Here is a 24,813-nt window from a genome sequence, read left to right on the forward strand (position 1 = left end):
TCCCAGACAGTATTTATCTGCAGTTACAATAGGCTCCAAAGTCTTTTGATTAACAAAAGACGGTGTATAACAAGGTGTCACTGATGGTGCCTCATTGTCTCTGGTTAGTTCTGAGGTTGCTTGCTTCTCCATCGATGCTGTTTTTCATCCTCATCAGTAGTACCCCCCATAGTCGTACCCTCCATTGTACTACCCTCCACAGTAGTACCCCACATAGTCATAACCTCCATTCTAGTACCTCTGTAGTTGTACCCTCCACTGTAGTACCCTCTACAGTATTAAACCCCATAGTCATACACTCCATCATAGTACCCTCCATAGTAGTACGCCCCATAGTAGTACCCTATATAGTTGTACCCTCCACCATAGTACCCTCCGTAGTAGTACCCTCCATAGTAGTAGCCTCCATCATAGTACCCTCCATAGTAGTACCTTCTGAAATTGTACCCTCCATCGTAGTACCCTCCATAGCAGTATGCCCCATTGTAGTACTTTCCATAGTTGTACCCTCCATCATAGTATCCTCCATAGTTGTACCCCCATGGTAGTACTCTCTGTAGTAGTACCCTCCGAAGTTGTAGTACCGTCCATAGTAGTACCCCCACAGTAGTACCCTCAACAGTTCAGGACTCTGTGCTAGAGACTGAGAGCTTCTGAAGGTTCAGTTGTCTGTTGTCAAACCTCAAGCCGAACAGCACAGACAGTTTAGTGTTGCATGGAGAGTCTGGCAGCAGGGATTGTAGACTGAAGTGCCACATCACAAGAAGGTCCGTTTATATATGAGGTGTGAATAGTGTGTCACCGTGTGGTTAAGGTTAGAAGTATGTTTGAAAGGAAACAGTCTGTTCCCATAGTGACCAGAGTTTGCAGGAGGGAGGTAGGCTGGAGTCCTGCCCTTGGGCAGACAGTTGACTATTCATGAACTTCTTATTCTGTGGTTTTGTTTTGTCTCTGTTTTGATCACTTCTCCTCCTTCCTCCCCCCCGCAGTGTCTCTCTGGGAATGATGCCGTTGCCATTTGTGCCTCCCTCCCTGTCGCCATGACGATGCCGTTCAGCCCCCTCTCCAGTGACGAGGAGCAGCAAAGGATGCTGGGAAACAATCGACATCTCTATCCAGGGGCAGAGGACGAGGAAGAGGAGGAGGAAGAGGAGGAGGAGGAAATGGATGAGGATGACCGCGATGAGGAAGGGGAGGAGGAGGAGAACGGTGAGCTGGAGGGGGAAGAGGAAGATGAGGAGGAGGAGGTGGTGGTGGAGGAGGTCAGGCGAGGGAACCTGTCACGAGGGGGCAGGGGTGAGGGGCGCAGGCAATCGGGCAAAACAGCCGGACGACCCACAGGAGACAGACAGATTCGGCCAGGCAACCCTGGGCACACCGCGAATCCCTATTCGTCCAACCCCGGACCCACGCACCAACAGCCAGCCAATCAGATGCAGCAGCAGCAGCAGCAGAGGAGGCTGAAGGAGCGCAGCGCCAGCTCTGTGCCATCTGAGGACGCCCACATCGCCATGATGGTGTTTCGCATAGGCATCCCGGACATCAAGCAAACGGTCAGTGCTGTCGCTGGAACCACCCACAGAATCTGCCAACATCATGCCAACAATCCCTGACAAGTTAACTTCACAAACACAAAGGACCTCAATCCAACTCCCACTCTTGTCCCCTTAGTTGCTACACCCATCCTTTTGTTGAAGCAATCATGACCAACGAAACCAGTTTTTAATGATCAATTTTACCATACAAAAAATAAAGGCTCATTATACGTGTACACATGTCTGTACACCCCAGTTTTCAACAAAGATGTGTGTGTCTATTTTGGGACAACACACGTTTGTGTTGCTTTTCAAATGCAAGATGTTAAGAACCACATAACTTGTGTCAATATGTGTTTCTATTAACAAAGGTTGTGCTATAAAGTATGTGTGTTGTCCCAGACTAGACTCAAAGATGCGTTGTATGCGTGGTCAATTCAGTCAAAATCTGCAACGTGCAATGCTCCAGAAATGCTGCAAAACTCCAAGGGTGTTACTTTGATTAGACTCTCTCTCTCTCTCTCTCTCTCTCTCTCTCTCTGTCTCTCTCTGTCTCTCTCCCCCCCCCCCCCCCCCCACACACACACACACAAACACACACCGCATCACTAGCAGAAAACTGAGAGAACCGCAAATACTTGTCAGCAAAGTGACTGATCTGAGAGAGAGACAGAGACTTTCAAGGTGACCCAGCTATCCCAGAGAGAGACAGACAGACAAACAGACAGACAGACAGACAGACAGAGAGAGACAGACAGAGCGAACTTGCAAACGAGAGCACTCACAACAAGTATGTGAGCAAGAATTCATTTTCAAAAACACTTCTACAGGCACGGAGCTATTCAGAGAGAGAGAATCAAAGAGGAGGAAGTAGAAGGAAAAAGAGAGGGAAGCACAGCCTCTGGCTTAATGTCACTGAAGAGGTTTTAAATGGTGCGATAAAGCATGCCGTGAAAAGCCCTTTTCGGTGTGACTGGTTTTAAGAGGGCTGTCCAGAATCGTGATACACTGAACCCCCATCATTCTCCATTTCCCAGATGCTGTCTTACATCACATTAGAGCAAAAGGTGCTTTCAAAAGCGTGTCTAAATTGGCTTCACCGACCGAAGATACAGCTGCCTCCATATACAGTATGCCAGTCTCCCACACTTGAGCTATTAGGCAATCACCACTGCCAGACGCCCAGGCATTTTCTCTCCTCTTTTTCTCTGTTTCTCTGATGAGTGATTTGTTAAAATAAATCATGAGTAGTAACTCGATTGTACTGATAATTGAATTGAGAAGAGCAGGGAATCAGGGATATTGGGGACTGTGCATCCATGTGTGTGTGTGTGTTGCTGCAGGAGAGGCTGAGAGAGAGAAACAGAGGAAGAGAGAGAGAGAGAGAGAGAAAGAAGGGAGGGGCAGAGAAAGAGAGAGAGAGAGAGAGAGAGTGTGAATCTCTGCTCTTAGCCAGATTAAAGCTGAACCAGCCTGCCTTTGTGTTCAGCAAAGAGAAGGCCACATTCCACAGACATCAGCTGTCTATCCTCTATTCTCCTTCCTATTAAGAGATTGAGGCCCGTGTGATGTATTCACTGCTGGGATCTTTTAACAGTCATTCTGCCTTGTCTTGTGGCTTTATAAATCATCAGCGAGAATAAAACTGTAAATGAATATGTGTATTTGTGTGTGTGTGCGCGTGTGCGCGTGTGTGCACATATTTCATATTTACCCGCGTGTATACCGATGCACTGCGAATGCCCTGCTCAATGCTACTTCCTCCCTCTTGCTGCCGTGTGATTTATTATTGATCTGTGTATGGGTGTTTCCAGCAGTGTATGTGTGTGTTCGCATGTGTGTGTGTGTGTGTGCTTCAGTGTTTTTAAATCCAAACATAAATTATTCACAGCTCCCTATTTATTCTAACAAATCGACATCAAAGTTTAATTGTGAAAAGATGGATAAATGGGAATGGCAGCGGGGCTTGGGAGGGGAATGCTCACTCAAGCTTGGGGTCACATGCTTTGAAATACTCAAAGTGCTAGATAGAGATAGATAGATAATGATAGAGGTAGGGGTAGAAAGTGGCACATAGAGTTACATAGAGGGAGATAGATAGAAAGAGATAGATAAAGGTAGTTAGAGGTAGACAGAAATAGATAGAGGTAGACAGAGGTAGGGATATAGATAGATACATAGATAGATAGATAGAGGTAGATGGAGATAGAGTTAGATAAAGGTAGATCGAGGTAAATTGAGATCGATATAGGCGTAGATGTAGATAAAGATATATAGAGATGGACAGAGATTGATACTGATTGATAGAGATATAATGAAGTAGATAGAGGTGGATAGAGATAGAGGTGCACAGATATACTGTACATAGATAGATAGAGGTAGATAGAGATAGAGATACAGGCAGATAGATATAGATAGAAGCAGTGATAGATAGAGACAGAGATAGATAGAGGCAGAAGAGATAGTGGCAGACAGGTAGGGGTACATAGAAATATAAAAAGGTACATAGAGACACATAGATACACAGGTAGACAGAGACAGGTAGAGACAGATAGAGATGGATAGAAGCAGGTGGATATAGAGGCAAACAGATAGGTACAGGCAGACAGAGGTAGAGGTATACATATAAATAGAAAGAGGTACAGGAATACATAGAGATCGAGATATATCCGTACATAGTAGTAGAGCACAGACACTTAGACATTAGTGGCGTCCTCATAGCTTTGTTCCTGACAAATGTCTTATCTTGAATGTTTGTAAAGTAGTGTTTTCAGCATCACAAATACACAAAAAGGTGTATTAAAGTTACACTGTTGTGAATAATGTAGCTTCGTTCTTGTAGGTACTAGGGTCCGACTGATTTGAGTTTGTAGTCAATACTTTGTGCTGATATTCAGTATCTATACATTTGACCATTTTCATGCCAAAAAAATTACAATTACAAATATTCAGTGTTTACAGTCAGAATTTTATTCTTGTCAGGATGGGACAGTGTTTTGACCATGGGACACTAAAACCCTCCATCGAAACCAATTACACTTGTTCATGCATATGTGTGGAATCTGACCAGAATGCACTACCCGCTATAGTACTACTGTCCACGGTACAAAAGTCATTTGAATAAATTCAGGTTATGGCTTACCATAAACAACCAGTATTACCAGTATAACCAGTATTTATAACTAATATCAGCCCGATATATCAGTCTAATCCTAAAGGAGGTACATACACATACGCACACAGACATGCAGATAAACATGAACATACATCACCAAAAAATGACCACATAGACCTCCTGCCAAGATGCACCCTCTTTCAGTATACACTCTCCAGTGTCATGAGGAGAGTTATAGCCCACCAGCACTGGCACTTACTCTCTCTCTCTCTCTCTGTCTCTCTCTCTCTCATCCTGTCCTGCCTCAAACTCATCTTGCCATTTTTCACTTTCCCTCTCTCAGTCGTACCCTGTCTTCTCTACTCCTCTCCCACTGGACTCTTTCCATCCATCCTTTGTCCCTGTAACTTCCCTTTACCCATTACCTATCTATTTTATTTTCATCTCTTTCACCCTCTGTGGTTGGGTTCTCTCCTTTTGCTCTATCTCAACTCTTCATTCCAAAAACAAAATCTGAAAAAAGTTATGAGCAAGCTTTTTGGTTACAAAAGAGGAACACTTCATTTTGACTACATGTACTTTTATGTCCCTATTTGGCCTGGCCACAGACCCTTCCTCCGTTTTGCCTTTCAAGGTTAGGCCTACCAGTTCAGTGTTCTGCTGTTCAGCCTATTCTTGGCTCCAGTTTTTTCGCAGGTGGTGTCAGCTGCTTTGGCCCCCCTCCAGTTGAAGGGTCTCAAGATTCTCCTGTATCTACACGATTAGCTAATATGTACTCCTTCAGTTGTCAAGGACACAGAGACAGTGTTGTGCCATATTCAGTCATTGGGGTTCACGGTGAACCAGAAAAAGAGAAAACTGGGGCCTCGACAGCAGGTAGTTTTCCTGGGTCTCCACTTCGATTCTCTGGCCATGACGGTCTGTCTCAGTCTGCTGAGTGCTGTGGGCCACTTCTGCTTGGGGAAGCGGGTGGCACTGCACATGTTCCAGAAGCTACTAGGACTGATGGTGGCAGCGTCTGCTGCTGTTCGTCTGGGTCTGTTAATGGCTCGTTATCCATGCATTTCACCTCCGTCCAAAAAAGACAGGAGGGTGAGGCTTCTTATGACATGGTCATGCCTCCATGCTTTGCACCCATGGAGAGACCAAAGTCTCATTTCAAGGTGTGCCTCTGGGGAACCCTCCGTCCATGTAATGTCCAGGATGTCCGGTGTAGCCTGAGCTGATCTGTTTGTGTCACAGGAGACGACCCACTACTTAAGGTGGTTCTCCCTCTTCAAGCAAGGAGGCAATTTGGGCCTGGATGCTCTGTTGCAAGAGTAGCCAACCACCTTTTCCTCCTCTCCCATTGAGTCCACACATGCCTCTCTACGGTCAAGATGGGTCACTACAGGGTGCTGTTAGTGGCTCAATGCTGGCCGGAAAGACCTTGGTTCTCAGACCTGCAATCTGGTTCAGGACTACCCTTAGCAGCTACCAGCCCAAGCCAATCTTCTGTCCCAAGTGAGCAGGCAATTTTTTCACCCCAATCCACTCGACTATGGGTTGGGCCAAGTGAGGCTGTTGGTGAGACCTTGGCTAATGCAAGGGCCCCATCCACACTGACTAGCTATTCCTTAAGGTGGGGAATTTTTGCTTCCTGGTATTCAGACATGAATATGGACTCATTGTCAGGTTCTGTTCTTCACTTTCTCCATACTCAGTTGGACCAGGGTAAGACAGCTAGCACTGTCAAGGTGTATGCCTCAGCCATATCTTCCTTTCATAGAGGGGTAGATCGCATCTCAGGCATTCATTGGTTTTGTGGTTTTTGATGGGAGCATGCCGTCATGGACATCCTCTGATGTTGAGGACTCTGATCAGGGGCCTTTATGAGCCCATTGCTCATGCAGATCTGAAGTCCATTTCTCTTAAGACTGCTTTCCTCTTGCCTCTGTGCGCCGCCAAGCAAATGGGGGAGCTTTGTGCTCTTTCTGTGAGCCATAATTGCTTGAGGTAGAAGGCTGACATCACAGGTGTGTCTCTTTGGCCCAACCCTGCATTCTTGCCAAGTCAACCCTCAGTCAGTCAACCAGGTGCTGGTGGTAGAGGTGCTTCAGCCTCCTTCCTCCTCTCAGGGTGAGAAGGAGGGTCTGCTTGCTTTGTGTCCAGTCAGGGCCTTGTGTGCCTATGTGACTCGCACTCAGCCTCTTGGCTGTGGCAATGCAAAGCTTTGGTGGCCTCGCTCCAAGCAGCGTCTTGGTGGTTGGTTGACACTCTCTCCCAGGCTTACACAAGTCAGGGCTTTCTATCTACCAGAGTGCAGGCACACTACCAGGAGCATGGCCGCATCATAGGCAGTGCTGAAGAGGATTCCCTTATGAGAGATTTGTGCTGCAGCCAGCTGGTCTACCCCGGGTACCTTTGCTACATTCTACAAGGTCAGTGTGGCTTCTTCAACACCAAGGGGCTCTGCTGTTTTGATGTTTGCTGCCCAGCGAGGTTCGAGAGATTCGGAATCTTCTGCTTTTCGCAACAATGTTGAGTCATCCAATGTCAGAGCGTTGTGATGTCAGAGTGAGGTGGACACAGATCATAAGTTGTGCATATAACTATGGATCTGTGAGACCGAAGGATGACCGTCACTATCCTGAACACAAGACAAGGAGCTGGAACTGAATTGACTTTAATAATAATTGACTTTAAATAACTATTGTTATTTGGTCTTGAGGTGGAATGATGGTAAATCATTCAATGTAAGACCATTGTGACGGTCATCCTCTGGTCTCACAGATCCATAGTTATATGCGTAATTTACAATAGATTATGAAACTGTGCGATGAACAGGATTTTTTTTCCCAAAACATATACATAGACTTTTGGAATGAAACCCCCTTATCTCCCCCACTTTTTTCCTCTAGTTCATCTACTTCTCTCTCCTCATCCCCTCCTCTCCCTCCCTCTCCCTCTCTCTGGTGTTGGGTAATATCCCTTTACACTCCCAGTACATTAGGTCTGTTCTACATGTCAGCTAATTCGCCCTCAATAAACTCTAATTGCTCGTTAATTGTGTTGTAATGAGACGAGGGAGGAACCACGGCGCACAAACACAAATGTTATGAATTGAGGGAGGAGGATTTCCACTGACGAAGGAGGACCCACAAATGCAGTACTGAAGAGAAGGACTTAAAATTCACTCATGCACACAAACACACACACACAGACATACACACACACACACACACACACACTTGTAACTAGAGTTAGACTGATACATTACCTTTATATCTGGAACCAATATAGCTCTGTTATATTAAAAGTTGGATGTCGACCTGTCAGTGCCATCCACCTCAGATATGATGGATATGATGCTGTTTGTTTGATTACATATTTATTGTAGAATTGATCAATATTTTACTGGTTGTCTATGGGAAGCCCTTAACCTTAATTGATTCTAATGGGTTAGGGTTAGGGTTAATGATCAGAATCCACACAAATTATCACCCTGGGTTTCAATGGAAGGTTTTAGTGTCCCGTGGTTTAAATTATGTTTCAGAGGCTTTTCCACTTTTCCAATAAAATTTTAAAAAAAATTAAAATAAGATTTTTTTGGGATGTAAAAACAATGAATATTGCCAAAAAATATCACCCATTGGTGGCTTCAGTCCCAAAATATTGGTATTGGTATTGGTATTGGCCTTCAAAAACTTGAACCTACTTGTAACAACACCATGCATAGTTGCATAGCCTTACCCCACAAACATGCTGACACACATACAGTCGAATTGGCATTCACATACAGAGCGCAAATAAACAGCGTGAAACAAATGCGTTTTCTCTGCTATTTGACTTGAAGTGAATTCTGCAAACTTTGAAGTATAAGCTGCAGCCCTCGGGCAGGATTTGGCCTAACAAACGTGTAGAATGACACACATACACACATGCCTGCGATTCACACACACACACACACACACACACACACACACACTTGGCTTCAAGCGCCTAGTTAAGATATGTGCACTACTCAGACTACAGTCAGCCTGAGACACGCACAGTGACTTTGTCTGCCATACACTGGCTTCTCCAGAGCAGTGAAGAGGTTGAATGCTAATGAAAGGGTGAGACCCAAAGGTGAACAGAGGGACTTAGATAATAGAGAGGGAAGTGGAAGGGAAGAGGGAAGGGTGTGGGAAGAGGAGGGGAGGGAGCACGGCATGGGTGAGCATGAGAAAGAGGAGAGTCGCGGAGAAAGTGAGCGTAGGGCACAGATAGAGGGGGAACGACAGGAATGAATAAAGGAAAACAGTTGGCTTTGACTGTGAGCTGGCAAGGGAGGGAGAGAGTGACTTGGAAAGAGAGTAAGAAATGGAGAGGAGAGAGAAATGGACTTACATGGTGATATGGGTGGGGTGGGGTGGGGGGGGAGAGGGGAGGTTATTTCCCCATAGATCTCATTAAAGGCTTCTAGTCCCCCTGCACTTGGCCTGCAGAAAAGGGCCAGAGGGAGAGAGCGCTAGAGAGAGAGACAGAGAGAGAGAGACTCTCACTTCTGCATAGATAACAAGTGACAGAGCTGTTAGAGAAAGATGGAGAGAGAGCGAGAGAAAAAGATAGAGGGATGGGCAGGGGAAGATAAAGAGCAGCATGGACAGAGCGAGTGGGTGTATGTGAGTGGGAAAGTGTGATCGCAGCTTTTGGAAGCGAGACAAAATTTTAGGTCTGCATAATGATAAAACCAAAAGAGGGAAGGGAGGGCTGAAAGCTGCACTGGCCAAGATTTCTACGTAAAAATACATTATATATACAGTATATCAGCCTAAATCATGAAGTGGAGCTGCAGCAGAGAAGAGCGCCCCATCCCCACTAATTGAGACGGCGTAAATGAAATTCTGCCCAAATGCCCAAATGAAATTCTGGCGTTGGGTATTGTCACTGGCAGGACATTGTCTCCGCTCAGAGGAAGTGACACATCGAAACTTAAGATAAACAGCAGTTAGTGAGCGCTCTGTGCAGAACAAGCTTGATTCACCAGTGACGGTTGAACTTCTTCACCACCTCCGCCCCCACCAGACACTGAGAAAAAGAAAATTAGATCTGAGGGTGGCGTAGTTTACTGACATCATATTACATGATTTGTATTGATGCCCTCCAAATTCAGACAGTTACCTCTGCTTTCATTTGGGAGCAAAGGTGCCCAGTGCCGCTTTAAAAACTCAAATTGATCATTTTACCACAGCGCAGTGAGCGGGAGAGGGGGGGGAGAGAGCGACTCATTACAGTGTTTCAGAGAGACACAGTCGACTTGCATCACTAACAGAAACGAAATGTCTGTGATATGGGGCCAATCAGTGGGAAAACCCTGTGTTTACAGAACCAGACTACGCTCGCAAGTCGCTTTTCGGGGGCCCTATCAGGATGAAGAATCTGTGACGAGCCCTAATTGGCCGGCCAGTTAGAAGCTGGGGGATCAATCATGAAGGCCAATGATGTTCCTGGAGGTGTACGGATCAATGAGCAGCGTTTGACTCACCGCGCCTCGCTAAAACATCTGTAGTGCATCTTAGATTAAAGGCTAAATTATTATACAGTTATTAGCTTTCCTCACTTTTATAATCATATTTTATTTTTATAAATAATAAAATAAAAAAGGTATAAAATAATAAAAAAAATATAAAATAAAATAATAAAATATAGGGTAACAATAATTTAGGTGACCGTGGGAATATTCTTCATGCAATATACTGTATCTGTCACTCTCATTCTCTGGCATTGTGATGGCAGATTCATTTTAGCCTGAGTGTGTTTGGCTGCATCCTTTGATGGGACTGTGAGTGAATGCAGGCATTGTGTATGTGATTGTGTGTATGTGTTGATACAGTGTGTAGGCATGTGTGTGCGTGCATGTCTATGTGTGTGAAACCTAATCTAATGCACACCTATTCATCCTCTCTCTCTCTCTCTCTCATACTCATATCTTACAGATATTCTTTTCCCTTTGACTCCACCACTCTCATTCGCCATGCCACTGTAACACACACTCAAATGCACACACACACAAACACACACACACACACACACACACACACTCTCAGACACACACTCGCACACACACACACACGCTCGCACACACACACACCCGCACGCATATACACACACATGGACGTGCGCGCATACGCATACATGCACATACAAACACACGCACACCCTCCCATAGTACCCCGTCTCCTAGGGAACACAGGGATGTCTCTATGGCAACAAGCAGCTTGCTCCACTAATGAACTGGTTGCCATGGCGACTGGGTTGGCTGTGCGCAAATGGAGACACTGAATAAAATAGAGGGAGAAAATGTTACTCCTCTGCACAAAACCCCGTGCAGGGTTTATCTCATTCTTTGTGACACACACTCACACACACACACACACACATATAGAGAAACCGAGTGTGTGTCCATAAAGGAGGAGATTAAGATAGAGAGAAGGAGCGAGCGTTTTGGGTTAGAAGCGTTGGCTAGAGAGAGGCAACCATGCAGTAATGCAGCAAGAGGCAGGGATCCATCCAGCTGTACACTGCATGGGCCAATCCTACTGCTGCCTCAAGGTCAGGGGAACAGCCCACCTCCACCCTGGGCGAGCGAGAGAGAGAGACAGAGAGAGAGAGAGAGAGAGAGAGAGAGAGAGAGAGAGAGAGAGAGAGAGCGAGAGAGACACAAAGAGAGAGCGACAGCAGTGCCAAAAACCTTCAGTCAGCCATCTGTGTATAGAGCTACACTCCACTTTGCTGACTTAGCCTCTAAGCTGTTATGCATTTGGCCATTCATGACCCCACCGGAGACACTTTAAGCCGTACTAAACAGGCATTCATATCCTATCTGCCATCTGAAACCTCTGGGAATCACCAGGTTGCCCCGGTGCTGTCTCCCCCTGCTGGCTCACAGGGCGAAAAGCATCACTGTGCTGCAGTCAGTCAGATGGGGGAGCAACTACTGCCACAGGAACATACAGTGGGACAGTGAGCTAGCTTATCGTCCCTCTCCAGCAGCAGCTGTGGTTTTTACTGGAACAAAAAGACAAGTTCACATCACAACACAACTTTAGCATCTTTACATTGGTTGCCTGTTAGTTTCAGAATTGATTCATTATTTTATTGATCACTTGTGTATCACCTTTTCACACTGTATGAGCTTCCTTTTGGCTGTTCCAAAGTCTAGATTAAAAACAAGAGGTTCCTATTGGCTGTTCCAAAGTCTAGATTAAAAACAAGAGGTTCCTATTGGCTGTTCCAAAGTCTAGATTAAAAACAAGAGGCGATCAGGTTTTTGCCTGAAGAGCTCAGTCTGGCTAAATCACGAATCACTTCTTAAAACTCACTTTTATACACTTGCTTTTATGTAATGATCTTTAATTAATTGTCCTCCCTTTTGTGATTTACTTTTATATGTATTGCCTTGCTTTTATTTGTCTTAATTTGCTTTCATTACTTTTGTTGTCAATTGAATCTGTTTTGTTTTGTGTTTTTTACCCTTTTGAAAAGCGCTTCACAACTGTTTTTAAAAGTGCTATAATGATTCTTTTACTTTAAAAAAAGGTTGCTTTTATTTCCTGTCTACCTAACTGTCATTTTCAGCGTTTCTTAGTTAACCAGCAAGCCTTATACCCCCCTTGTTTGTTTCTCGTCTCTCCTGCAGAAATGTTTGCGGTTCAACCCGGACGCCACGGTGTGGAAGGCCAAGCAGCAGGTGCTGTGCTCCCTGACCGAGTCTCTGCGGGACGTCCTGAACTACGGCCTCTTCCAGCCCGCCACTGATGGCCACGATGCCAAGTTCCTGGAGGAGGAGAGGCTGCTCAGAGAATACCCACAGTCCTTCGAGAAAGGGGTGCCATATTTGGAGGTACTATCCTGGTCTTCTTTTGATACTACTGTGAGACACAGTACCATAATACAGGATCTGATGTAGCCCCAACGGCCTCAAGATGTCGCTGTCATTCATTTGGAGTTTGGGTTTGAACAGGAAGGAAGAAATCTTGACCACATTCCAAAAGCAGATGGTCAAAAACAGGTTCTGCTGTGATGCCGTCCTCCTTAAGTATACAAAACAGATATATGTGGAAAATTGTTACTCATACGTTTAACGTTGTTGTTTAAATCAACTTAGAAAATCTCAGAAATGAACCACTCCTGAACTGAACCACTCCATGTCCTAGTCTACCAGTTTTCCTGCTGTCCACAAACCTGTGGTGCCTCTAGCTTGCCCAGACCAAATTTTGAAGTAAGACTGATGAGCAGACCAAACAAACAAATCCCAATAAATAGCCTTGTATGGCACAGCATTAAAGATCAGCCTTGTATATAGAAATCTGCTTGTTTGTTCCATCTTTGACCAGCCGCTTCTTGCTACACAGTATGTGGTCAAGATTTTCTCCAAGGTTTTACACAGATCGTTTTTGGACCCAAGAAGCAAATAAATGCAAATGACTGATAGCGACATTGTGAGGCTGTCTGGGCTACATCTAATGTAAATGAGCACCTATGTAGAGCCCTGGTTTATGGATGTTAGCAGATGTTATGTATGTCATTGGGATTATCAAGTGTGTTCCTTCACAGGTGTTTTGCAAAACGATGTTGTGTGATTGCTGTTTTGAGATGTTTGATTGGGGTAAAGCCAGGTTTACTGTGAGATTCTGATTGAGTCTTGCTGCAGGTAGATGTGCTTCAGCTCAGGCTCAGGTTCCCCTCTTGAAGTCTCATATACTGAAGTTACAGCAGTGTCCAGCTTCCCCAGTCTGGTCATTCTTGTGCTACACATGCTACACTGTTATCCAGTCTATACAGTTGCCTTCATTTCATGTTATATTACGACCCTGTGGAGGCTCTAAACCTTCTTTGAGCTACTGTAAATCCAGACCATTTCTTTCACGTTCCTTGTCTTCAGTGAAGTTGGAGGGGAGGCTTGTATAGCAAACCAGATAAAGCTTCTCTGTACAATAAATCTGCAGGCCCAGTTTTGTGGATCTAGGCCAAAAGCTGAGAGAATTGAGGACAAAGGCCCTCCCAGTTAGGATTAACTCTTCTCCTCCTTCCTCTGTCTTTCTCTCTCTCTCGTGTTTAGTTTCGATACAAGACCAGGGTGTACAAACAGACGAATCTGGATGAGAAACAGCTGGCCAAACTGCATACTAAGGTACAAACTCCTTTCTTCCAGAAGGTGCATCTCTTGGCTCTGTCCTGGAGATGAGCTGTGTGTTGCATTCATATGAGTGCACTGGTATCATGTGAATGAATGAAAATCAACACTGTACAGTATGCGTATTGCTTGTGTGTATGTGCTTGTGTGTATCTGTGCATTTAAGCATGTATCAGTGAGCATGCATTTGTGCATATGTGTATGTGTGTGTGTATATATTTTGAGTGCACTGATGCAGTATGAGAGGATGAAAATTTACACTCTATATATTTTGTTTGTGTGTGTGTGTGTGTGTGTGTATAATTGTGCATCGACTCAGTACTGCATGTTACTCTGCAGTAACTGGGCCACAATTTGCTGCTGTGTCCTGTACTGTACTGTACTGTACTTTACTGTGCTCTACTGTTCTGTACTGTGCATTTATTGTGAAATGTACATCAATTGCATTTCCTAGGCAGACGGAGGTGTGTCTGCCTGTTTTCTGTAATACAGTAGCGCTCTTCTCTCCTCTTCTCTCCTCTCATAGGCCAGCCTGAAGAAGTTCATGGATTACATTCAAACCAGCTCCGTGGACAAGATGGCCAAGTTCATAGACAAGGGCCTCGATCCCAACTACCAGGACTCTGATACTGGCGGTGAGGCCCTGAGAGACAGGGAACTGGCAACTCCCCTCTGTCATTTAACATTTACCTCAGCTATCATTTCATCCACAGAATCATCCATCCATCAATCCATGTATCCATAATAATCATAATAAACTTCATTTTTATAGCACTTTTTAAAAGCAGAGTTCACAAAGTGCTTTAACAGTCAAATACGCAAGCAAACATCATATTCATTAAATAAATTAAAATGAGTACAGACAAGAAGGCACCACAAGATTAAAAGATTAAAATAAAGGGTAAAACAGTATAATAATAATAAAAAAAGGATAAAATGCATCACATAAAGTCTTTAAAACATACATTTTAAGAAGTGGTGTAAAAGATGATGCTGATTCTACTTCTACTACCATGCATCATCCATCCAACCATCTATACACCCGTATATTGTCCATCGTCTCTTTCCATCTATTGAATCTCTGTCCATGTTGTCATTGTGACCCTAACCTCCCATGATGACCCCTGACAGCGACTCATGGCATTAGTGAACATATGGCAATGTATTTGTGATTCAACATCCCCGAGAGGCCGACCATCCCCTTCCCCATCTCCTCCCCCCGGTTAAATTGTCACACCGGTGGCCAGAGCCGCGCTTTTGTAACAGTGGCAGCAATGGCCTATGGCTCTCCTCTATAACCTCGACCTTAAAACGCTCGGCCCAGCTCTCTACCCAAAACCAAAACTCCCCCTTCCTTTTCTGCCTTCAGCTGTACAGTATGTTGGCCCTAACACTTTGTCAAAGATCTGAGCCAGTGCAGTTCACAGTTTGTGGCTTTTTTCAGATCCTGTTACTGCTTAAGGGGGGAGCAGCAGACGGCTCACTTACAGTTTGGATGTGCGGCTCCATGCCACTCCAGCCGCTCTGGGAGCAAGTGTCAGAACACAAAACACAGCCTGTCACCAGGGGTGTTAGACACACTTCCAGCTCACAACACTGGAGGGCAACAGAGAGCCCTGATGAATCCTGCTCCACTAACATGCTGCATTCACATCCTATGGGAAAGTACAAGTTTCACACTTGTTTCACACTTGAAAATGCCATTTTTGTCAGATTTCAGGTGGTAAATACTACTTGGGAGCTGGTGGTTTGGCGATGGACCCTGATTTCTCCAACTTCTTGAATTCTGACATCACCAACAAGGAACTACCTGTAGTCAAGTGTAGGGAATGACATATTTGTTTCAAATAAAATGAGCAAAATGAACGATTTTTATCAATAAGTCATTTTGTAATCCCAACTCTGTAGTGACATAACTCAAGATCTCTGTAAAACATGAACACTCACTAAGTGCATGTGTGTTCGGAGTGGAAAACAGATTAGGATCAGCCAAAGTCTACAGAAAACTTCAATCTTGACGTCTTTACGGCTTCAAAAGGGTCTGAACACGTGAACGCTTCCAAGTGGTTGTTCCTTTTAATCGTCAAGTCAAGTCTTGTCAAATTGTTTTCCGATGGTCATTCCTACATAATGTGAATGCAGCATTAGATCTGTGCAGAGCGGAGAGGTGATCACAGGCCTTTACATGCTGGGACTTAGATATCCCCACCATGGTTATTACTTATTACATCTGACCTGTCTGTCTCTGAAAGTCTCTCTCCATGCTCTCTAGTCCAGCAGTAGGTTCCTGCTTAGGGCCCTTAACAGGATATGAACAAAGTCTCAGCTGTATTCAGTGTGGTTTCCGTCAGTATAGTAGTAGGGGCCGACTTCCATCGCTGCCAAAGGAAACTGCAAAATGGGCATTCCCCAAGTCTGCATGGGGACTTCAGAGGGAGTGAAGCCTAAAAAATTCCCCCAAAACTCTTTGTACCTGAGATCTACAGAAGCTGATGAGAGCTAAACAGCCTCAGCCGTTTTCCTCTGTGCCAGAAACTCTTGTCGCCATGGCAGCCAGCACTCTGTCCCCTTTTATGACTCTGAACTGTTTGAATGCTTTTAGTCTGCTGGGTGCTATTGATGGTTCTATACACTTTCTTCGTTTTATGAAGTTCAAGTGTCTTAAGTGTGGTTAAGAGTGTTGTGACACTTGATTTTTGTGTTTTCTTTGAGGTCAGTGTCAATGAGATCAAAGTATCAAAGTCTCAGTACATCAATAGAATGGAGCCTTCTAAAGACAGTTGTAACATTTGCTAGGCAGCTAATATTGTCGTTAATGCAATTACAACTGCAGTACCTGTAGGATGAAGCAAGTCGCCTGTGCAGTTTTTGTTATGCCTGAAATCTTAGAAGCGATGAAGAACATGAACACTTTGCAGGGAATTTCAGAGTTGGTCAAAGTGTCTCTCAGTACACAGCAGAGTGAGCAGCACACACAGAGCAGGGATTAGGACTTTAGGAATGACCACTTCGCTATGGAATGTAGCCTCTGTCTCTCTGAAACTCTGTCTGACAGTCTGATTATACCTAAAACTCCCTGTGACTACCTGAAACTATCTGAAACTCCATGTGACTACCTGAAACTCCCTGTGACTACCTGAAACCCCCTGTGACTATCTGAAACTCTCTCTGACTACCTGAAACTCCCTCCCACTATCTGAAACTCTCTCTGACTACCTGAAACCCCCTGTGACTATCTGAAACTCTCTCTGACTACCTGAAACTCCCTCTGACTATCTGAAACTCCCTCTGACTACCTATAACTCCCCCTGGCTACCTTAAACTCTTTCTGACTACCTGAAACTCCCCCTGACTACCTTAAACTCTTTCTGACTACCTGAACCCTCTCTGACTACCTGAAACTCTCTCTGACTACCTGAAACTCTCTCTGACTACCTGAAACTCTACCTGAAACTCCCTCTGACTACCTGAAACTCTACCTGAAACTCCCTCTGACTACCTGAAACTCCCTCTGACTACCTGAAACTCTCTCTGACTACCTTAAACTCTATCTGAAACTCCCTCTGACTACCTGAAACTCTCTCTGACTACCTTAAACTCTATCTGAAACTCCCTCTGACTACCTTAAACTCTTTCTGACTACCTGAAACTCTCTCTGACTACCTTAAACTCTATCTGAAACTCCCTCTGACTACCTGAAACTCTCTCTGACTACCTTAAACTCTATCTGAAACTCTCTCTGACTACCTTAAACTCTATCTGAAACTCCCTCTGACTACCTGAAACTCCCTCTGACTACCTGAAACTGACCATCTGAACCCCTGTCCGTCTCTCTGTGTGCCTCCTCCAGAGACTCCTCTGACCCTGGCGGTGCAGTGTGAGCCGGGGGGAGGCGAGGCCATCCGGGTCCTGGTGGAGGGAGGGGCTCACATTGACTTCCGGGCCAAAGATGGACTCACACCGCTTCACAAGGCTGTTCGAAGCCACTGCCACACGGCCCTGCTGGTAAACATTCACACACGCTCATGGAAATGCCATATCGAACCATAACTATAAGCGAATGACCAGCCATTACATCATTACCGCAAAAGCAGAAAATCTAAACTCCACTGTATTTCTGCAAGATATTTGCCGTGAAATTGATATAATATTAGTCTTTTTTTTTGGTCAAAATCTTTTTTGTCTTGTTTTTTAAGCAAACAAAGCAGGCAGAAGACAGAACAAATGGATGCACCCTGCTCTCCAATCCACACCCACCCACACACATAATGTACATGAACAATTATTCTATTATTCTACTCAACCAGACAGAATAAAGAACAATGTGTCAAAAAAAATGAAATGGCCTAGTTTTAAAGGAGCATGCTACGGAGGGAAAATTTACATTTACATTTTAGGCATTTAGCTGATGCTCTTATTCAGAGCATCATTTCCTAGATCACCAACATAACTACTAACCAAAGAAAGATCATACAGTGGGAAGGATTTAGTCAGTATTCTGTACGGGTCAAAGTACTATAGGTATGTAACACACAAATTATATATGTCCAAAATTGCCAAACTTATCCTCTAAGTACGTTTATGATCACTACCAGTCTCTGAGAACGTCCCATACATTTTAAGTGTTAAATTGTTATAGATCATCCTGCTGAACTGTCCCGCAGGCCCTGCTGTCTCTGGGAGCGTCTCCGGACTATAAGGACCGGCGAGGGCTGACGCCGCTCTACCACACTGTGCTGACAGGGGGCGACACCTCCTGCTGCGAAACACTGCTGTACCACCGCGCCAAGCTGGGCGTCAGGGACGAGAACGGCTGGGACGAGACACATCAGGTAGGGCTGTGGGTGTGTGTTTGTGTGTGTGTGTGTGTTGCATGATTCGATCCCCCTTTGGGCAGTGGTTCTCATAGTGGGGTTTGGGAGCCCCCAGAGAGTCCTTGAGGGGATTCTAGAGGGTCCGTGGCAAATTGAGGACTAATAACTAACTAATAACTAATAATTCATTAGAAATTAGCTCAGTTAGAGAATGGATAAGACTGACTTTTCTAAATATTGAGTATGTGGCCAAATTTGTGTCTATTTGATGTTTGTGACATGAAAACACTTGAGAACCCCCGCCTTGATGAGCGGCGAGATGTGTGTTAGTTACTGTTTATATCGAGTGTGTGTGTGTGTGTGTGTGTCCTCCTCCTAATCGACCAGTGTGCTCTGTGTTCCCATGTATGTTAAAACCCACTCATGTCACGGAAACACCTGCCCCTCTCATCCTGTGTCTCTGACACCTCTCACCCCTCATCCCGCCCATCGTGCTTTGTGACGCCTCATGACCCCAGGACTGAAGAGGAGGGCCGAGGCCAGGAGAGACACACAGGTATCAGCCTCTTCATCATCTCAGCATCCTCCTCATCATCACTCCCATCAGCATCTGTCTCTTCAGCTCGTCTACCGGTTTGTGGCGTCCATCCTACATTGTCTATCTGTGTGTGTGTGTGTGTGTGTGTGTCTTGAGTGGGGTTTGACTGATTTTGAATGCCAATACCGATACTTATATTTTTGGATTGAAGCTGCCAATAGCTTATATTTTTTGGCAATATTCAGTATCTTTAAATTGGACCATTTTCATGCCCAGAATGTTCCAAAAATTACAAGGATTCAGTGTTTGTTCCAGAATTTCTTTCTTGTCAGGGTGGAAATTCTCCTTAAATGCTCCTTAAAGCAGATTTTTATTGCCTTGACGTTTTTCACTTTCATTTGGATAAACTATAGTAATCAGTGAAGTCCAGGTAAAAACAAAAGGTTACTCATTTTTGAGAATGTACTAAAATGGAAAACTAAAACACCTCATTTACTTGGTGAGCTGATATGATGATGATGATGGTGATGATTATCATCATTATTATTATTATTATGATTGGATCTCACCTCTATTATCTTTATGCTTTTTCGTCCTCTCACTTTGGAGGTGGTGTTAATTAACTGAAGTGTCACTTTATAATTGTCACTCTCTCTCTCTCTGTCTCTCTCTCCTTCCTTCTTTCTCCACCTCTCCATCCTCTTCTCAAACTCCCACGTAAATCATTTCTCTCTTGCACTTGTACATCTTGATCATTCGCCTCAACACTCTGCATTCGCCTGCATCTCTTTTCCTCTTTCGGAAACAAATCCTCCGCCTTTCCTACATCTTCCCCTCCTCTCTCTCTCTCTCTCTCTCTCTCTCCATGATCTGTTCATCCTCAGGCCTGTCAGAACGGAAACTCCCAGCACCTGGAGCACCTCCTCTTCTATGGGGCGGACTCCTCCTCCCAGAATGCATCTGGAAATACTGCCTTGCACATCTGTGCTTTATACAACAAGGTAGACACACTTACTGGTATTTCATTGAGTAGAGATTAAAGTGAAGAAGTCAAAGGCCAAATACACCTGTTCTGGTGCTGCTGTCTTTTGATATTTACATGTTACATGCAGTGACTATAAAATGTAATCATCCCTCTTGGCTTTTTGCACATCGCTGTGTACAAAAGTAGAGAAGATGCACTTTTCAGTAGTTTTTTACGCTCATTAGGAGTAAAATCATAGTATAGATTATTGTAAATAGTAACAATTTGATATGTTATATGAAGAGTAAGAGGTGTTTTAAGCAAAAAAAAAGCATAAATTAACGCTTTTCTGAAACTGTAATTGATTTTTGTTTTTATAGGTGGGTTTTATATTGTATATATATTTTACATAGAGGGGTTGGATGTATTTATTTTTCCTTGAAAACCCAGGATCTGGAATGAAATGTCATCAATAAGTGACGCTGGTAAACAGAAAACACTCCACCCTAAAATCTCATTACTGTAAGATGTATTGAAGGGGCCTGGTTCAAGGCTTCCTAGCAAGGAAGATAAAATTAGATCAAATTTGAAAGGAAAATACAAAATATCTTACCTCATCTAAAGAGGAAGTATGAATAATATATTGTGAAATGTTTTTTTTTTGCCAGTGAGACAATGTAGCCCAAGTGAGTAAAGTGGGTGAATTCTTTAGAAAACTTAACTTTTTCTACTATTAGAATTTCCCATTTTCATATGAATGTCGTAAATATCCACTCCACTTTGATGGAAAAGAGTACTTTGATTTTACACCAAAAATTCCAAACAAATGTATTTTGAGTTGATGTAACATTAGAAAATGTGCAAAAAGTCAAGAGCACTAACTATACAATGTTTATTTTAGGATGAATTAACATGAATCAACACTCTTTCATGCAGGAAAGCTGTGCACGAATTCTGCTATACAGGGGCGCTAATAAAGACACAAAGAATAACAGTGGGCAGACCTCCTTTCAGGTAATGGCTGAGTGCCTGGCCGGGTAATTATGCGTGTTGGGTGGTTGTATGGTTTACTGTCTTATTAAGTTAACGTAGCAGAAAGTGCCGGGGCCTAATTCCACTTTAAACCATTATTGTGCTGCGATGCACACAGGGGTCCCAGGTGGCAGGATTGTGTATGACCCCTTAATCTGAATACATTAACTCTGTTAGCGCAGGAAAAGCCAGCTGAGACATTCTGTTGGTGTGTGTGTGTGTGTGTGTCTGTGTGTGTGTGTAAGAGTGAGAGAGAGGAAAAGAGAGGGAGAAAGTATAGAAAATTGCTTGATTGTGTGTTGATGTGTGTAAATTGAAAATGGGTCCAAAGCATTTGTGCAGCAGTGGAAAGAGTACCAAAATATCCTGCTCAAGTAAAAGTATACTGTTACTCTGCTGATATATTACTTAAGATCAAGTCAAATTACTGGTGTACAAATATGCTTAAGAAAAGTAAAAAGTAGCTCATTTGAAATGTACTCAGTTACTTAAAAAAAACGAGAGCAATTGTAATTTGTTACTCCCACCCTTGCATTTTGTGCATTCATTTTCCATAATATGACGACATCCAAAGAGATTGTGTGTGTGTATGTGTGTGTGTGTGTGTGTGTGTGTGTGTGTGTGTGTGTGTGTCTCTATCAGGTGGCTGTGATGTCTGGCCATTTTGAGCTGGGAGAAATTATCAAAAACCACCGGGATACAGATGTGGGTAAGTAGCTGAGCTCTGGCCTTTGTTTTGCATGCCAGTCTGAAAATGTGAATGTAATGTTCCAAGTTACAACTTTTACTAAGAAAAGATGATAAGATATGATGAAATGAGGAAATTAGGCCATTACAGGGGAAAATAATAGGGATACAGCAGAGAAAAATAGAATATACATAAAGAATAGAGCAAATGGGGGTAACAGGCACTTACAACACTGAGACATGTTAAACAGAAATGTATGGATGAAAAGTATAGAGAAATATGAATTACAGCATGTATGGAGGTGTGTAAAATAACAGCGTTACAAGATACCAACACGAAGAAAAGTTATACTATACTATCACCCGCCCACCCACCCTCCTGTCGTTCTCTTTCCCCGCTCCCCTCGCCTCCCAGTTCCCTTCCTGGAGTCTCCAAAGTACGCCCCCCAGCGGCGGGAGAGCACCCGCACCCTGGCCATACCCCACCCTCACCCCTTCCTGCGGGCCAACAGCGATAACAGCATGAACCTGCCGGACTGGATGGCGGTGCCCAACGCCCCGGGCTCCAACATCGTCTCTGTGCAGGTTTGTGTGTGTGTGTGTGTGTGTGTGTGTGTGGTCAGTAGTGTCTCACAGTCTACAATACACTGCTGAACAGACTAGTAGATGATTTGATTAGCTGAATCACTAACACACACTCATAAGGACTTATAATGCGTTCTAATGCCTTATGACCCTGCTTATAAGAACACAGAATGCTCACTGTGGCATTAAAAAACACTCTAAAACATTACAGACATATCCTGAAGTGATTTATAATTACAAGCAGCTGAAAGTTAATGACTTGTTATCTGTCGGCGGTATGTATGATACTAACTTGTATTTCAGTATGAGTGACCTTTTCCTACAAACACACAACAAAGTATTATAAGTGCTCATAGCATCATAACCCTTCATTGTCTGTGTTACGTAAGGTGAAATGCATAGTAATACATTTTATCATTTTAAAGCGGCATTAAGTAATCTATGACCTTTATCACCTTTATCAGCCTCTAGTGGCGACCAGCAGGAATTGCAGTAACATCGATAGAACTTCAATAGAACAAAAGACTCTTGCATAACCCCCCGCAGATATATTATGTTCATTTTGTGCTACGAGGCAGTAAAAATCGTACTTATTGACCCTTAAAATAAACCATGCCACATCAAAAGTTGCCATTGTATTCATTAAGTATAGTGGCATGCCTTCTAATACAACTAAAATAAATCATGAAGAATCACCAGTTTTCATTGTCTTCTTTAGGTTAAGTGATAATGTTGAGTGATAGGTATTAAAACAGGCAACATTAGAAGTAATAAAAGTACATTATTCATAACATGTTTATACCTATAATTGATTTCAAGTTATATCTATCATGTTTTCTGAGTAGTGATATAATGCATCAGTAAGCATTATGTGCTCTAAAAGGGATTGTCATCAGGCATAATGAGTGCATTATAATTCCTTATGAGTGCCTTTATAATGCATTATAGATTTGGAAATCATAGACAGATACCAGTGAAACTTACCATCCCCGAGAGGAGAGTGTGTCGTTAAGAATAAGATATATCTAACAATAAGACAAATAGAGTACTTAGGATAATACAACAAGTAATCACACAGAGTGAATATATTGAAAATAATACAGCAAGTTACAAGCAAGATACAACGCCTTAATTGACATAGTTGCAGGTTGAAGCAGATGTGCAAGTGTGTATTGCTAGTTATTCACATTATGGGAGAACAATTATACAGAAATGTGTCCAGACCTACAAATATGCAGTGTCAGCTATTCACATGCTCAGATGAAGGTAACATATGTACAGAAATATCTGGCCTTGTAAAGGCTTGTAAAACTTACAGATGAAGGTAATCATATATCATACACAGAATATTGTATGTGCAGTGATATGTAGAGATCATGTGCCTGGATGTAGATTAGAATTTCTGTAACAAGGCAGATGGAAGTAGCATATGTACTGAAATATGGTAACATATCGAAATATCTCTTCATGAAACATGTCTTCTCCTCTGACCGTCCCAGGGCTATAAACATACGGGTACCCTACGGAGCTCCAGCAGTCCCAGAGGGGCGAGGACTCGCTCTCCGTCCCGAGGGAGGATCGGAGACAAGGAGGACCGCAGCCGGCAGAGTCGGAGGCAGGGGTGAGTGTGGAGGGCTGACACCTGACAACAGGAACCTGTCCTTTTGCTTCTCTAACAAGCACAGAACCGGTTCCCATTGGCTGGGTTAAGTGCTGTCAGTGCTTTCTGCACGGTGTCTGCAGGTCCTGAAAAAGTACTTGTGTAAAAATGTTTTAAAATTAATTTTCTGAATTCACAGCCTTAAAGAGTCATAAACGCAGCTAAATGTTGCGTTTAAATCTTAAATATGGTTTCTGAGGTCTTAAAAATGTATCTTTTTCTTGGTGCATTAGCTACTTTTCCAGTGAGAAATCACAGTGACAGTGACACATACACTCAGAACAAGGAGGGTTCTTGAAGGGTTCTTTGGTTAGGGTTGAGGTTCTATATAGCACTGTAAAGACTCAAAGAACCCTTGATTTATTAAAACACTGGCAAATCTGAATGAAAAAAACCCAGTTTGGTTCTTTAAAAGTTCTTTTAATATCGCTGATTTGGAGCATTCTTTACAGCACTGTAAAAGTCCTATAGAACCATTTGAGCTTAAAAGGATTCTGCTAAAGAACCATTTTTTGGTTCTATATGGAACCCTTTGTGTTAAGACTGTACTGTACTTTACTGTTTTTTTACTCTTCAGGCTAATTTTTGGGGTGAAACTAGTTTAAAAAGTCTTGAATTGTACTTATGGAAACCTGCAGTTCCCCTCTGAAGTAGCAGGTCAAAACATTTTGTCTGTGTAAAACTCGAGGCATTGACTTTCCTTTTCCCTCCAAAGAATTGTCC

The 24,813-nt window shown here is 43.5% G+C and overlaps 1 protein-coding gene across 1 annotated transcript in view; it reads left to right on the forward strand.

The window, feature by feature from the left end:
* The first annotated feature begins 1,040 nt into the window (after positions 1 to 1,040).
* shank1 (SH3 and multiple ankyrin repeat domains 1) overlaps positions 1,041 to 24,813 on the forward strand; it is a 54,610-nt gene continuing 30,837 nt past the window's right edge. The window contains exons 1-11 of the mRNA XM_071895919.2: positions 1,041 to 1,553; positions 12,314 to 12,517; positions 13,736 to 13,807; positions 14,337 to 14,445; positions 17,661 to 17,815; positions 18,475 to 18,642; positions 20,047 to 20,163; positions 21,063 to 21,140; positions 21,801 to 21,867; positions 22,261 to 22,430; positions 23,930 to 24,051. Coding sequence (XP_071752020.2) covers positions 1,041 to 1,553; positions 12,314 to 12,517; positions 13,736 to 13,807; positions 14,337 to 14,445; positions 17,661 to 17,815; positions 18,475 to 18,642; positions 20,047 to 20,163; positions 21,063 to 21,140; positions 21,801 to 21,867; positions 22,261 to 22,430; positions 23,930 to 24,051 — 1,775 coding nt within the window. The remainder of the gene's footprint in view (positions 1,554 to 12,313; positions 12,518 to 13,735; positions 13,808 to 14,336; positions 14,446 to 17,660; positions 17,816 to 18,474; positions 18,643 to 20,046; positions 20,164 to 21,062; positions 21,141 to 21,800; positions 21,868 to 22,260; positions 22,431 to 23,929; positions 24,052 to 24,813) is intronic.

This window comes from Centroberyx gerrardi, chromosome 7 (assembly GCF_048128805.1).
Source record: "Centroberyx gerrardi isolate f3 chromosome 7, fCenGer3.hap1.cur.20231027, whole genome shotgun sequence".
NCBI classification, from domain to species: Eukaryota; Metazoa; Chordata; class Actinopteri; order Beryciformes; family Berycidae; genus Centroberyx; species Centroberyx gerrardi.